Source organism: Rhipicephalus sanguineus, chromosome 1 (assembly GCF_013339695.2).
Source record: "Rhipicephalus sanguineus isolate Rsan-2018 chromosome 1, BIME_Rsan_1.4, whole genome shotgun sequence".
NCBI classification, from domain to species: Eukaryota; Metazoa; Arthropoda; class Arachnida; order Ixodida; family Ixodidae; genus Rhipicephalus; species Rhipicephalus sanguineus.
Window position 1 is genome coordinate 106,505,812 of NC_051176.1, and position 14,541 is coordinate 106,520,352.

Here is a 14,541-nt window from a genome sequence, read left to right on the forward strand (position 1 = left end):
CAACCAACTGTTCGTGTGGAACGATCGAGAAAATAAGCGAGTCCAAATAGGCCAGGCTAAGCGGGACATGGCGAAGGCGAATAGCGGCACGACCGCCTGACGAAACGGAAATTCTGCCTCGCTTTCCTTGCTTTGTTTCAATGCCCGCAGCATTGTTAACAAAATTGATAAATTGGAAGAAATATTACTGCTGTACTCTCCAGACGTCATCATCATTACAGAAACCTGGCTTCATCCGGAAATCCATGACTCAGAAGTAGTCCCCTCCTCATATACATTGTTACGCACCGATCGTACCGGACGGGGACGTGGAGTGGCCATTGCGATAAAGAATCACCTACCTTTCCAACGAGAAATAGGTATAGTAAATCACGAGAGCACGTGGTGTACGGTTAAGTTTAATGACACTTCACTCCAAATAGGAGCTATTTATAGATGTCCAGGAGCGCCGGATGAATACCTAGCACAGGTACATGACTATTTACAAAGCATGACAAACTCTCGCACTAAAATAATTTTAACAGGTGACTTCAACTTACCAGACATAAATTGGGACGAATTAACTGTGGGCACAAAAGAAAAACAATGTAGTGAGCAACTTTTAGATATATTGTTCAGTTTTTCTTTATCGCAAATTGTCAAAGAACCGACACGTGTGCAGGGAAATACCTCATCGGTGCTAGACTTAGCTCTCGTGTCAGGATCGTTGCCAACAAATATTAGCATAGATGATGGTATCTCAGATCATAAGATTTTAGTGTTGACAGTGCGCACCTCAGATATGGGCACTAGTAATCGCATTAAACCTTCGCGTATTGAAATTAGAGATTACAGCCGAGCTGCCGACGAGAGCGTAATAGATTATTTGGAGGAAGAACTCGACAATTTTTCAATTGAGTCATGTGGAAGTGTTAACGAATTGTGGCTGAAATTAAAGGAAGCCATCATGCATTGTGAAAGGAGTTTTATACCCATAAAACGCAAGAGGATCAGGAATATGTCTCCTTGGATAACACGACACATTATCCACCTTAAACGGAAACTCAAAAGAATGAGGAATAAAAAGAATGCCTGTAAAGACATACCTCAGCTATCACGGGCTTTAAAGTCGGAGGTCAGAACTGCAAGAAATAACTTCTTTTCAAATACGTTAGTGAATTTTATGAAGAACCAACCTCAAAAGTTTTGGAGGTATCTATCTAAACCAGAGGATCGTGCAAGTAAATTAGAAATTGGTGGCTCAGTGGTAACAAATGAAAGTATCATAGCAAATACGTTTAATAATTATTTTCAATCCGTATTCACTCGTTCACCCAGGATAAGCACGCCTTTGGCTGAGCCTACTATTGTTATGCCAGAAATTCTAATAACAGAGTCGGGTATTTTGAACCTTCTTTTAAAAATTGATACCAAGAAAGCGCCCGGTCTCGATAACATATCCAATATGTTTCTGAGACGATATGCGCAGCAGCTAACGCCCTACCTGCACATCATATTTACTGAGTCGCTTAGTCCAGCAACGTTACCCACGGACTGGTTATGCGCAAAGGTTACCCCCATTCACAAAGATGGAAATAAGACGCTGGTAGATAAGTACCGGCCGATATCACTAACAAGTTGCTGTTGTAAGTTGCTTGAGCACATAATTAACAAAGAAATTATGACCCACTTAGAACAAAATAATCTCTTGAGCCCAATGCAACATGGCTTTAGAAAATGATTGTCTACTGTAACGCAGCTTTTAGAGATCACTAAAGACTTCGCATCAGCAATTAATGATAGGTCCCAAATCGACGCTATATTCATTGATTTTTCAAAAGCATATGACCGCGTAGTGCATTTTAAATTAATTGAGAAACTAAGGTCTGTTGGTATTGAATCAAAATTATTAGAATGGATTACTGCCTATCTGTGCAATCGTACACAGTATGTCACTGTTAATAATACTAACTCTGATTTACTTGAGGTGTACTCGGGGGTACCTCAAGGGTCAGTATTAGGACCGCTATTGTTTCTTATTTATATCAATGACGTTGTTAGTTGTGTTGAAGAAGGCGTGAAAGTGCGTTTATTTGCCGATGATTTGGTTGTGTACACGTGTGTGCGCGGTACTGACGATCAGAAGCTTCTAGATGCTTCTCTAGATAAAATTGCTCAATGGTGCGTAACCTGGGGTATGGAAATAAACGTCAGCAAAACAAAGTGTATGACTATTAGCCATAAGAAATCACCTGTTACATTCAGTTATAAAATGGCGGGCTCTGATATAACACGAACAGACTCTATAAAATATTTGGGTGTAACTATCACAAGTAATCTAAAATGGAACGCTCATATTGAAAACACATGCACAAAAGCATTTAAAACACTCGGGTTTCTGCGAAGGCAATTGGCTGCGGGTCCTGCATCCGTTAAGTTAGCTGCCTATAAAACTCTAGTGCGCCCCATCCTTGAATATGGCAGTATAGTTTGGAACCCCCACCAGGTATACCTCACAGATAGATTGGAAAGAATCCAAAACAAGGCACTACGCTTTATTTTTTCAAAGTATTCCCGTTATGATAGTGTCACTGCTCTTCGAAATGCCGCAGGAATTCCTACACTAGCCGGTCGGCGGCGGGTGGCAGCGGTGAAATTTCTTTTCTTGCTCTATAATGATCGCCTAAACATAGATAAACACGAGCACTTGAAACCACCGCATCGTCACTCCCGTAGAATGTGCCATGATAAGCACATCAGTCAATGCGCCACACGCTGCGACACATTCAAATTTTCATTCTTTCCGGCTTCCATTGAAATATGGAACGCGTTGCCCCAGAAAATTATTCGCATGAATAGCGTAGACAGCTTTGTGGAAAGGGTAGAAGAATATTTTTGTACACTATAGCCTAGCGGTATTTTTTGTACAATCTTTTTCTTCTCCTGATTACGAGGTTTATGCATTGTTTGTTGTTTTGGTTGTCGTTATTAATGTCTTCTTTGATTTATTGTGCATTGTACTTCTATGTGTACCTTTCGACCCACTCCCTGTAATGGCCTGGGAAAGGCTGACAGTATTTGACAAATAAATAAATAAATAAGTCCCACATGCGCTGCGGTCTGTTCAAATTCAGAAGTTTTCTCTCAGTTTCTACTCAATTGAAACCATTGTAATAGAGTGGCTGCCTCCGAAGGCGACGAACATGCGGCTCTACCGCTCGGTGCCGCAGTGCCGCGCTTACGCAAAGGAGCCCAGTGTCAGCCTGCACTGGTAACCGCGGGACAAGAAACAGCGTGAAGCATGGGTTGTAAAGCTAAGAACCGGCAAGTAGCCATCGGCTACGAGTCTTGTGTGCAACAAGCACTTCCGCGACGACGACTTTAGTTACTGCGTCGGGCCTGCGATGTTCGGTGAGTAGCAGACAGCGCGCACTGAGACGATGGCTCGCGCGCGCTTCCCGTTGGCAAATGATGCTTATCTGCCACAGGATGGTAAAAGCGCTACCTTTTACCACGTGCGATGCCATCTCAGAACCTTCCAATGCGACCTCTTGATCGTCGGCCCGGTGCTCAGCGTCCACAAAATCGGCTGCAGATGCGCAAGTCATTGTTTAGATACGTTGAATTAAAAAACGCACAGGGTCTCTTATGCATTCGTTCAAGATGACTAGAAGGCGAAAGCCTTCTTTTCAGTCGATATACTGATTCTCCCGCGCCCCCCTCCAAAAGCGTTCTGCACCTAACGCGGTTTTGCACGGCCTCCGTGACCGATCACGGAGGCAATGCAAAGCGACCATGACGTGTGAATACGTCATCATGTGACGTCACATTATGTGACGTCATGATGACGTCATATGGTGACACGATCACGTGACGATTATTTTTTGCATCACTCGTGCTGATGCCGCCGACGCGGGACGCCGACGGGCAACCTTCCCATTTGATGAGGCATGCATTGCTTCATAAGCTACATAAATTTTGCATTGCCTCCGTGATCGGCGCACCGATGATCGGCCCACCGGCCAACCCCATGTATTTTCTTGGAACCTCATTTATTTACGTGGGAAAGATGCCACCCTGTTGGCGTTAGACACGACACTGCTGCCAAAATTGCCGGGTACTCGCCAAATAATTACTATCCTGTTCTGCGGCTGCTGGTTGCTGCAATACCTTCTATTTTATTCACCGCTATTTCAAGTTCATGTGGGTCCTAGTTCACAGCCGACGTTTGCAGAACAAGTCCGGCAAACGTTACTCTATTTTCTTTCTTTTCCTAGGCGTCGCATGCTACTACATGCTCGGTCTCGTAGACTGGTTCTCCTTCCACCAGCAATCTCGAAGTGGTGAAGTTTTGGTCTATGAATTTGTTGATGACAGAGAGCGGCAAGTTCACTGGAATGCAAACGGAACGATAATTAAGGAGCATTAAAAAAAGGCGTTGCATTTGCTCACGTTTTGTGTGAGCACCAAACGAAACGAATGCGCTGAATAAAGAAACAGAAGCAGCGGCATTTGCCCGCTGAGAAGACCGATCAATACGCAGTGCGAGACAACCAACTTGTCAAATGACATTGAAACGTCCCCGAATTTAGACCGAAAAAGAAAAAAAAAAACACTGAATCGTCGGGACGGCAGATCACAAAGTTGCCATGCGCACCGAAGCCGCAGTTGTAAGGAAATTGTTTTTGAACTGCTCTGATAGCGTCCGCGCAACAGTAGTTGTTTGTTTACTCACAAATTCTCATATTTTGCGGCCTAACGTTCACAGCGCGGTGCCAAAACGTGCTCGTAGCAAAAGCGAAACCATCAGTGCGAACATACATGCAGACGCTCATACATGCAGAGGCACCGTCAGTCGTCGCGAACCCGTGCGATCGCTGGCTTGAGGCTTCTTTCTGTTATGCTCCGTTTGGTTTTACAGGCAGTCTACTCTAACGAGATTTCACATAGTTTGCACTCAGCGAGTGACTACCTTTCACGCAAGAACCGGTTCAGGGGTCTCCAACGCGGTAACTGCAGAAAACCGAGCACCCGCTTCACGCTAAAGGCTCGAACACACGTACGCGTTGCAGCGCGTCAACGCGTGACTTTTTGACGCGGCGCCGCCCCCTCTCCCTATGGGGTGAGAGGGCACGCGGCTACGCGAAGCTGCGCGCCCTCTCTCTCTATAGGGAGAGGGCGCGGAGCCGCGTCAAAAAGTCACGCGTTGACGCGCTGCAACGCGTACGTGTGTTCGGGCCTTAAGAGACAGCGACTGTAGACTATCTTGTGCTTTCAGTTCGTCGAAAATGATTATTTTGACAGTAAAGAACACAGTTCATTTCGAAAGTACTTACAGAAATGCCCTGGAGGGCTTCCGCGAGGTGTTTTTGTAAAGCGCCGACAGCAAAACCTACGGGGAGCGCGACGGTGGTATCCTGCCTAGCACGCAATCGAGGCGCGTCCGATAGAGGGCGACTCCGTAACTCCTCGAGGCCAATACCTAACATGGTGTAAAGAAGCAAATGGGCTTGCTCGGCTGCATGCGCATTGTAATAAGATCAGTGAGTGCGACTTTCGAGAAGGCTGTGTATTGGTGTCGTACCCTACGTTCGCCAGAATAATTTCATTGTTGGTGCGGCTTCCTGGTTCAAGCACATCCTAAAATACGCTTGGCGTAGTCCCAAACATGAGGAGCATTAAAGAGTGTGTGAATGCAGCGTTTTAGCGACTCGGTGGTAAACAAAAACGAGGCTCATGCACTTTCGCGTTGTTGCTAGGTGTATAACTGCGGCACTGTAGTTCATGATGAGCTTTAGTTGTGCTTAAGATGTCCTTTTATTGTACGGTCGTGGTCCCGCTACAGCGAACTATTTCTGTCAAGTGAAGTCTGACACTTCGGTACTCAAACTGTCCCCTAAAAAAACAGACAGTGGAATGTCAAGGTGGTGATAAAACGGAGTTTCTGCGCGCAATATTAACTTGGGGCGGAATTTATGTAGAACCACCCGTGTGCTTAGATTTGGTACGCTTTGAAGAACCCAGATGTTCCAAATTAATTCCGATGGCGTGCCTTACATTTATGTCGTATAATTTCACGCAAAACCTCATCCTTTTTTTTTTACATTATCTTAAGTGTTTGTGTGGGGTGTTATAAATTGATGGAAGGCAGCGGACATTATTAGTTTGAAAAAAAAAAGACACTTATTCCATAAAATAACCGGACCTTTGTTGCATCACTGTCGTGCACGTAATCAATCGATGAAAGCTCTTACCTGCGTATGCGTATTCGCGCGAACAGGGCTATTGAACTCATTGCACAGCAATATGGGCTGGTATAAAAATGAACAAGAAGTAAGCACTTAAGTAGTTCAGTCGTGCTACAGCAGTGCGTAGTACATTGAACACAAGCTAAACACGTACAGAGAAAACAACAAAAAAACGTCATATAGTGCGTAAGCGCAGACTGCCATCCAGGGCGAGCATCCCTTTCATCGGCAGATTGCGCTTCTCTCACTAGTAATAGGAACATAGGATGATCTTCGTGCATCGATTCAATAATGAAGAGCGTATATATTACCAGTGAGCTGCAATAAAGGCATTTTCTTCGCCGACAATAGGCTCAAACCACTCTCCACACTAACGCGGCGACGGTGCTGCCTCCTATGGGTCGATCTCGCGGCCAATAGATACACGCATTTGCCGTCGCTTTCGATTGGTGGCGTTGCTTCAGGTAGCATATCGTCAGCGTATCTGGTATATATGTACCGCTCAACTGCGCAACGCTGGAAGGCGTCGAATTGGTTTTACCGCATGAATTTGGCTTTGCGATGTCTCCCACAGACTTCTGTTACACGGAAACTGCATCCGCTAACAAGGCTCAGAGAAGGACGCACAATTTACTTAACAGCGGGGTGAAATGCTGGAGAGCTGGTTTACATCGAGTCAGCCATTTGCCGCATCGCTATACAGTTGCGCCGGTCACTTGCTGTGTTCTCTACGGAATTACGTAACAAAACAGCTAACCGTACCTTATCGCCACAAGTATGCTCCCTCAGTGCGTAATTCGTCAATAGGCCAATTTACTAATTTCCTTGTCTTTTTCTGTCGCGTGGCGTCTTCCCAAACTTCCTTTGACTCTTTCCCGTTTTGCGTATTCAAAACTTATCCGCCGAGATCACTCTTCTCTTGTGCAACCGAGTTGCGCCGCGTTTTCTCCGCTCGTTGAGACGCGCACGTTCTCGCACACTATGATTATGGCATGTGCAAGTTTAGGTGCTTTGATCGATAATGACAGCGTGTCGCGTTCCTCCGCCGCCTGAAACGACGGTTTTAAGCCGCGCTCGTTGCCGCAGTCAGTGGTGAGTCTTTTGTCAAATATACGCTAAAATGCACTTTTCTGCCATGCGTGACGCACATTTCAATTCCATTTAACCGCGAATCAGTATGCGATTTTCACTCTTTCTATGGGCAAAAATGGCCGCCGTTTCAGCAGTAACTTACTTTTGTTCTTGTATCAAGCAGGCATTATTTTGCCATCGTTCGCATCTCTCTACCCTTTTGCTTTATTGTAGCCAACTTGTTTAGCCATTGATATTATTAGACGGGAAAATGCGGATGTTGAATACTGTCAGAAACAAGAGGCAACAGATGCGTCATTCACCCTCCTCAACTCCCTCACCCCCCCCTACCCGAAACAATGGAAGCAATTTACCAAGCATGTTTGAAATATCTGTTTATATCAAGAATTAAACAGTGAAACTAGACGACTCAATAAATGATGCCTTTGCTTGCATGTTAGTATGTTATCGTGGTTGGTTCGTGCGTCCAGTGGCATAATGAAAGTAAGCGGAGCTTGGAGTGGGCCTAGTACGTGTAGCTTCATCTTTGTGTTGCGCTGTGGAAGGTGCTGTTGTGCAAGAAGTGAACAAAAGAAGAGGGTTCATCCCTCCTTCATAGGAATTCGTCATAACACGAAAGTGTAACGTGCCTTCGAGGAAGTAATTTCTGCTTCGCCATACGTCGAGAAAAGAAGAGCATAGTTTGCACGTTGTGTATTGCTATTGAAGTGGATGCACGTGCGTTGATGCCTGCCGCCACATCTCACACTTTCCGATGGCTAATCCAAGAGAAACCATAGCTGTGCGTTTGTGTGTTTTTCAAGTGCACGCACGTTCAAGCACACACGACCCGCTTATGTAGCTTAGTGGCTATGCTTTCGCGCTTCTGAGATCAAGGTCGTGGAATCAACCCTGACCACGGCAGACGCATTACGGTTGGAGTGATATAATAGAACGCTTGCGTAATTACATTTACGTATATCTTAAAAAAAGTCCAGGTAGTTAAAATTAATCTGGAGTGCCTCACTGGTGACTCATAACAATGTGCCGGGTGTGGCTCGTAAATTTAAAGAATTTGTTTTACACATATATAGCTCAAGTGTTTTTACGGCCTCCTATTGGCCTACCTAGTCTTGCGGAATATATGGCGGCATCTATATTAAAACACACACACACATGCACACGCAGCTAATATGTCTCTAAAGTCTCCGGTTCGCTTACCTGTTCTTGTGGACTGTCGAAGACCATTTATATTGCAGCAGAGTTAAAACCAGTGGTCGTACCAGCGATGAGCAGATAGTCACGGTATATTATACGTGCAAGCGTTCTTGAATGTAATGCTATTACCAGTGAGCGCATGCTGTACACGACAAAACAAAAAATGTCAGCACTGCATATATGGCGCATTACAACGGCAATATATCTTCTATAATCCCCTCCACAAAGGCGGCTGCCAGGTCCGGTGCAGTTACCTAATAATGTGCAAGCGTATAAAGCCGTGGCACCCAATGAGTGACCTGGGCAACTGACCAGGAATTGCACAGTCATTTGCTGCGCTGAAATTTTATTGTGTGGTGGTGAGCTGCTGCTGCTTTACGAATGCATGAAGCCATTAATTCACGAAGCAGCAACTTCTTTATTCTTATGCTTTAAAGTTGAAAAATAAGGGCAAGTTGCAGGAAAGCCTCAGAACACGTGAACAGTAATAGCCGGCAGCTATGACATGTTAAATTGTGAGGTGATAACCTCATACACATGCATATATGTACTTTGACTTTCTTTTGGTCATTTGTATAGAATTCAGCCTTTCATCATTCAGGCAAAGGAATGTTATTAACAAATAGTCAAGTAAAAAGCTGGGCCAGTTTTTCCGTCAACCAAATAACCGTTCATAAAGGCAATCCTTTCGCCTGTCAAGCTACACAACTCGCGTCGAACCGTCCTATTTACGGCTATGGGGTCCACCTACGAAACTGTAGAAACCGACGATTTGTATGCAAATATCGACAGTCCCCATTCAACAAAACTAGATTTCACGTGCAGATTCTAGCTTTCCACGGAAAGTGCTCCACGGAACAGCTCTTAATGCGGCAATGAATGTTAAAAGGTGGCTGCACACAAACTGACACCCGCTGAGCCATTTGCTTATATGACTTGTACAAACTAGTTTAATTTCCAATCACGCAACGATAATGGATTGATCAACATCAAGAACTAATAAGATTCTTTTACTACACGGCTTGTAACCGTCGATTCGGTTACTTGGAAATAGAAATACAAATTTCCTGGTGCACCTATGACCTCATAAGCTTTCTAACTGTTTTTCTTGTTATCTGTCGTTTGCTGCTATTGTTCAAGACAAGATTATCTCGTGTTGTGTTTCTTTCTCTGTGTTACTCATTGATGGATGTTTTCGATTAAGTGACCTAAACGACAATTATTTAGTTTCAAGGACGAGAAGGGGTGATCCATTCACATGAGACTGTTAGTAAGCTCAAAGACAGATTTAAAACACAGCTTGGAATCTCATGTTGTAATTTTTACAGACGTTCTTAACTAACCGCAACACACAGTCGAAGTCTTTTCATTACGAGCTCCTTCATTCGTGGCTGGGAACTGGACTCTTGACAAGGTACGTGGCTTCATCTCTTTCAGATAGAATATGTGCAACAAAAGCAAACAAAACCTTTGAGCACGTGTCATTACTTCAGTGTTAGTTACGATAATAAAGTTCAGTAACTTAAGTGGTAAAAAATATTGAATTACTATGGAGACCGAGTCCAGCATATGACCTGTGCAAAATGTTATTCAGTTTGTGCGTGTGTGTGTGTGTGTGTGAGAGAGAGAGAGAAAGAGAGACTACCCATAATGGTATACCTGCCTTCTATGGAAAACCACAAGTTCCTGCTGCACCAGCCTTTTTTTAATACGCTTACTGATGAGGAACATTACCAATTACATCTCCTTTGAGTCACGGTGGTGGCTAGTAAGCTAACCTAAATGTGCAGTGTACTTACGGTCCTGTTCCTCGCCGTGGCAAATGTAACTATGCGGAAAAAAAAAATCGTTATCCTAAAACTTTCATGTATTTCTGCACATACCAAGGGAAATCAATGACAATTTCATTAGATTTATGTGCTTTACGTTTTAAGAGCGCGTGAAAACGAACGAATTCTGAAGTATAGAAAAATGGGGTCGGTGAGCTCGTGCGACGACATTTTCGCGTACTGTTGTTCATTGCGATGCTCCTTTAGGCGTCTAGTAGCGTCGTTAGCGAACATGTGAGTGGCATAACATTGAAACCAAGTGTAAGTCAATTTACCAGTAGCCGTTTAACTATTGCTCTTGGGTAATGTCAGCGACATTAGTCTGACATTGCTGCGTGTGTTTCTCTTTTCAGCGCGGGACCGAAATGGAAGAGCCGCAGGCGGATGTTGACACCAGCTTTCCATTTCAAAATCCTCGAGGACTTTGTAGCTCCAATGAACAAGATGGCCAGGAAAACAGCTGCCCGAATCGCTGACCGAGTAAACGAGCCCTGGATTGATGTGGTGCCCATGGCAGCTGCATGCGCACTGGATGTCTTGCTTGGTATGGATAACTTCATGGAAGAGTTCCGACGACCGCACGAATGGAAAACGTCAAAAATGATGCATCCCGAGCTTAACGTTAAGCGTCAGAGAGTAAAAATTTAACAGCAGTGGCTCTGATGCGCGAAATGGGAACAGGGGCCGATGCGTGCAGACATGCTGAATACGCCTGCCTTTCCAGTCATCCCACGTTCTTGTTCGAACTGCTGTCGCGTCGCACAGAGTAGCGGAGAAACCATTCTCTTTGGTTCTAATTTATTTTCACACGGTTAAGATTCAACTTGTAGCACATCTGTACTCATGATTACAGCCACCGATTTCTTCAGGCCACCGTAGTAGCTTAGCGGCTAAGGTGTGGCGTCGCTAAGGTCGAAGACGCGAATTCGATTTGACTGTTTCAACTAGTGATGACAATGAGAAAATCTGAAGTATAATGGCAAACACAGAGGTAACATTCTGCTCACAAAAACAATGGCAAGAGCCAATTTCATACACAGTAATGTAAAACAAATGCAATTAAAGGGACAGACAACCGCTCAGAACTCGAATTTAGATAAGCGCACCAATAGAAAGATTGTATATCGTATTAGCGAAAATGAGCCCTGTTTCTCTCATTAGACGCGGATTTATATTTTTATTTCTTCATGAAGGTCACTTTTGGCGCCTCAAGCGGCCAAAAAAAATTTGAAGATGCATATGATGGCGATCACGTGACCTTTAATTTGTGCATGTGGTTCACGGTCTCTATATCAGTGTTGAACTACAGTAGATGTTTTTTATTATAATCTCTTCAAACCTAAAATGTGACGATACATCTTCGTTTGTAGTGAGGAGCACAGTGGCGCCGCCTTCGCTTGACGTATGATCCGATGCTCATAAACGGCAGCACGTGGCCTCCGCGATTAGCTTCGGCAACGGCCTCTTACCGGAGCAAATGGTGGAGGCCACGGGCAGCATGGAAGTTAGCTGAGGGACTAGCGGCACCTGTACACATGTTGGAGAAGTACCACGAGCCCCTGGCCCGCGAGGCGGTAAAGGGATTTCACGTGACGGCGATCGTTCGGAAAACTTATTCTACCTGGCTTTTTATATTCAAAAAACGGTTGAAAATGTCAAAATGAACGTGGTTAACCGCAGTTGCACTCACTGCTGTGAAAGCAAAGCCCTGGGTGTAATCAACACTGTGCAAGGAGGGCTATCGGAATTGCTCTCAATTATCAGCGCTGCTGGAGGAGGCACTCGTACTTTTTTAGTGGCTTCTGAGATCGAAAAATTCTTCTTACAAAATATCCACGCGCCTTTGGAACCAAACGCTGAAGGTTTAACCACTATTGAGGGGGTGCTTTTCGTTGCGCCATAAAAAACTGGGTCGAGAAAAATCAATTGTCACTCCCTTTAAAGGGCCCCTAAACCACATCCGATAATGTCTTTAACATTTCACTTAAACGCGCACATCGACGTCAGAGTGCCGCCACGATCAACAATGCAAAACGCGGCAGCGCTACGAGCCGCGTGCGCCCCAAATACTCCAAGAAACAATGCTTTCTCCTCTCCGTGCCTTTGAGCATTCCTCATCCCCTCAGCGGTTCGCCGTGACGTCAACATGTCGTCTGCTCGTCATCTACAACACTTGTTTGTAAGCTCGCTGGTAAGCGCGCTTGCTGCTGTTCCATGCGAGGAGGAACACTCGGCCAGGGGGAGAGACGAGCCAACGAGCGGAGCATAGCGAAGGAAAGAGAGAAACGAGCGAGGGCCTCTTTTGTATTATCAAACCCGTGTAACTCCGCTATTACGGCACCGTTTCGAAAAAATCTCACGACTACGTGTTCGTTGTAGACTCGTGCACAACTGCAACACCACAACTGAATTTCGACCTCTGGGTGGTTTAGGGGCGTATTTAGGGGTGGTTTAGGGGCGTAGGGGTGTATTACCAGGCTCAGCGAGAAGTTTGACGAGTTACATTGTATCACTACGATTTTGTGCTTTTATTGGATTGGAAATCTTTCAAATAAATAATACCTCGTGCCTCTTAGTTGTAATAGATATTTATTTCTTTTCATTATAAATTGTGTCTCCTATCAGAGGCTTCTATATCCGAATATAAATTAATTTCTGTAATTAATGAGACTGGCCCTTATTAGTCTAAATCAAAATGTCGGACAAAAAAATATTGGTCCGGTTCAGGCTGAACGCATTCCATTTCACTTCGGTTCAGTCCTGGTTTGGGGAAATCGAAATATGTAAAGATTCGCTAACCGGGGCGCAACACGGAACCGGTTCAGAGACCGGTTCGGCACAGCGTGCTTTACCTTGGATAGGTTGCACAGTGCATTGACTTATGTGGACTAACTTGTGCCAAGTTTGCGCCAGATATTAAGAAGCATATGCAAATTTGGAGGCGTTCAGTCTACTACGTTATAAATCTTTCCCGAAGACCCTGTGAAATACATCTTTCACGTAACGTAGCAGGTGGTGTTTTTTGTGTTACATTTTCACTCTTGAAAGTTGCTCTCTTTAGGTTTCGAGCTTCCGAGTTCATATCGCGCACGACAAGTCTTACAAGCTCTGCGAGTGTCGACTTGCAGCGCAGTCACTGGTGAAGCTTTAGTAAATAAGAACCAACGATACGCAAGAAGAAGAAAAAAAGTAGCCGCACTTATTATAGAAGGAACGGATGACATCTATTCCTGCCAACTCTATCGGTTTTACAGCGAAAGCTGTTATGAGATCATTTCTCCGGCCGTTTTTGGCGCCGTAGTTGTCCGCCGCCGCCGCCGGTGTCCGTAACCAGTATCGCTCGAAATAAGAAAAAAAACTAAATAAGAAAAAAATTCCAGGATGGAACGAGGTTCGAACCTCGGCCCTCTGCGTGGGAGCCCAGTATTCAACCTCTGAGCCATGCCGGTGCTTGAAACTGCTTTTAAAGGTCCTATACAGGCTTCATGTCGGGAAGGAACCACATTAGCATATGCAATATAGCGTGGCAGAAGATTAAAATAAGCACCAAGCGTCGCACAACGCGAATTCTGTAACCAGGCGTCAAACAATTGCGAATTGCGCAACGAGTAGGTTGTTGAATGCTTCCAACCCATTACAAAAGGGCTGTGCCATAATTCTTCATCGTCATCAGGCGCAGAATCAACAAAGTGCGCATAATCCCTTACATGCGTTTAGCAGGTACCAACGCTCTCTGTATAATGACGAAAAATGGCACAGTGCCTGCTGCCCTACTTCTAAAAAATTACAATTATTTATAGCGTAGTGGGTTCCTCGCAAGTGCACTTGTATTGGTTGCCAAGGAAGCCCATAAGCGCATGTTCCACTTCCTCGGGGTCTCAGTAAGATGACAATGATTTATAGCGTAGTGGGTTCCTCGCAAGTGCACTTGTATTGGTTGCCAAGGAAGCCCATAAGCGGATGATCCATTACCTCGGGGTCTCAATAAAGTTCTTCGCCCCCCCCCGTCTCCCTCGCACGTCAACGTATGTTATACAGCATGACGGGAGAGGGAAATAGCGACCGGGCGTCACCCAATGCAAATTACATAACTGGTGGGCCGTTTAAAGATTCCAACCCATTACAAAGGGCTGAGCCATAATTCTTCATCGTCATCAGTCGTCACGTCAACAAAGTGCACATAATGCCTTACAGAC

General features: G+C 44.8%; 2 protein-coding genes across 3 annotated transcripts in view; both read left to right on the top strand.

Annotated features, from left to right (window-relative positions):
- The window catches only part of LOC119395151 (cytochrome P450 4c3-like), a 387,183-nt gene that overhangs the window by 218,458 nt on the left and 154,184 nt on the right, over positions 1-14,541 (top strand). The window lies entirely within an intron of this gene.
- LOC119395113 (cytochrome P450 4V2) overlaps positions 1-14,541 on the top strand; it is a 50,752-nt gene that overhangs the window by 15,542 nt on the left and 20,669 nt on the right. For both annotated transcript variants that reach the window (XM_037662404.2, XM_037662410.2), the window contains exons 4-5: positions 9,845-9,930; positions 10,699-10,889. In XM_037662404.2, the coding sequence (XP_037518332.1) occupies positions 9,845-9,930; positions 10,699-10,889 (277 nt within the window). The remainder of the gene's footprint in view (positions 1-9,844; positions 9,931-10,698; positions 10,890-14,541) is intronic.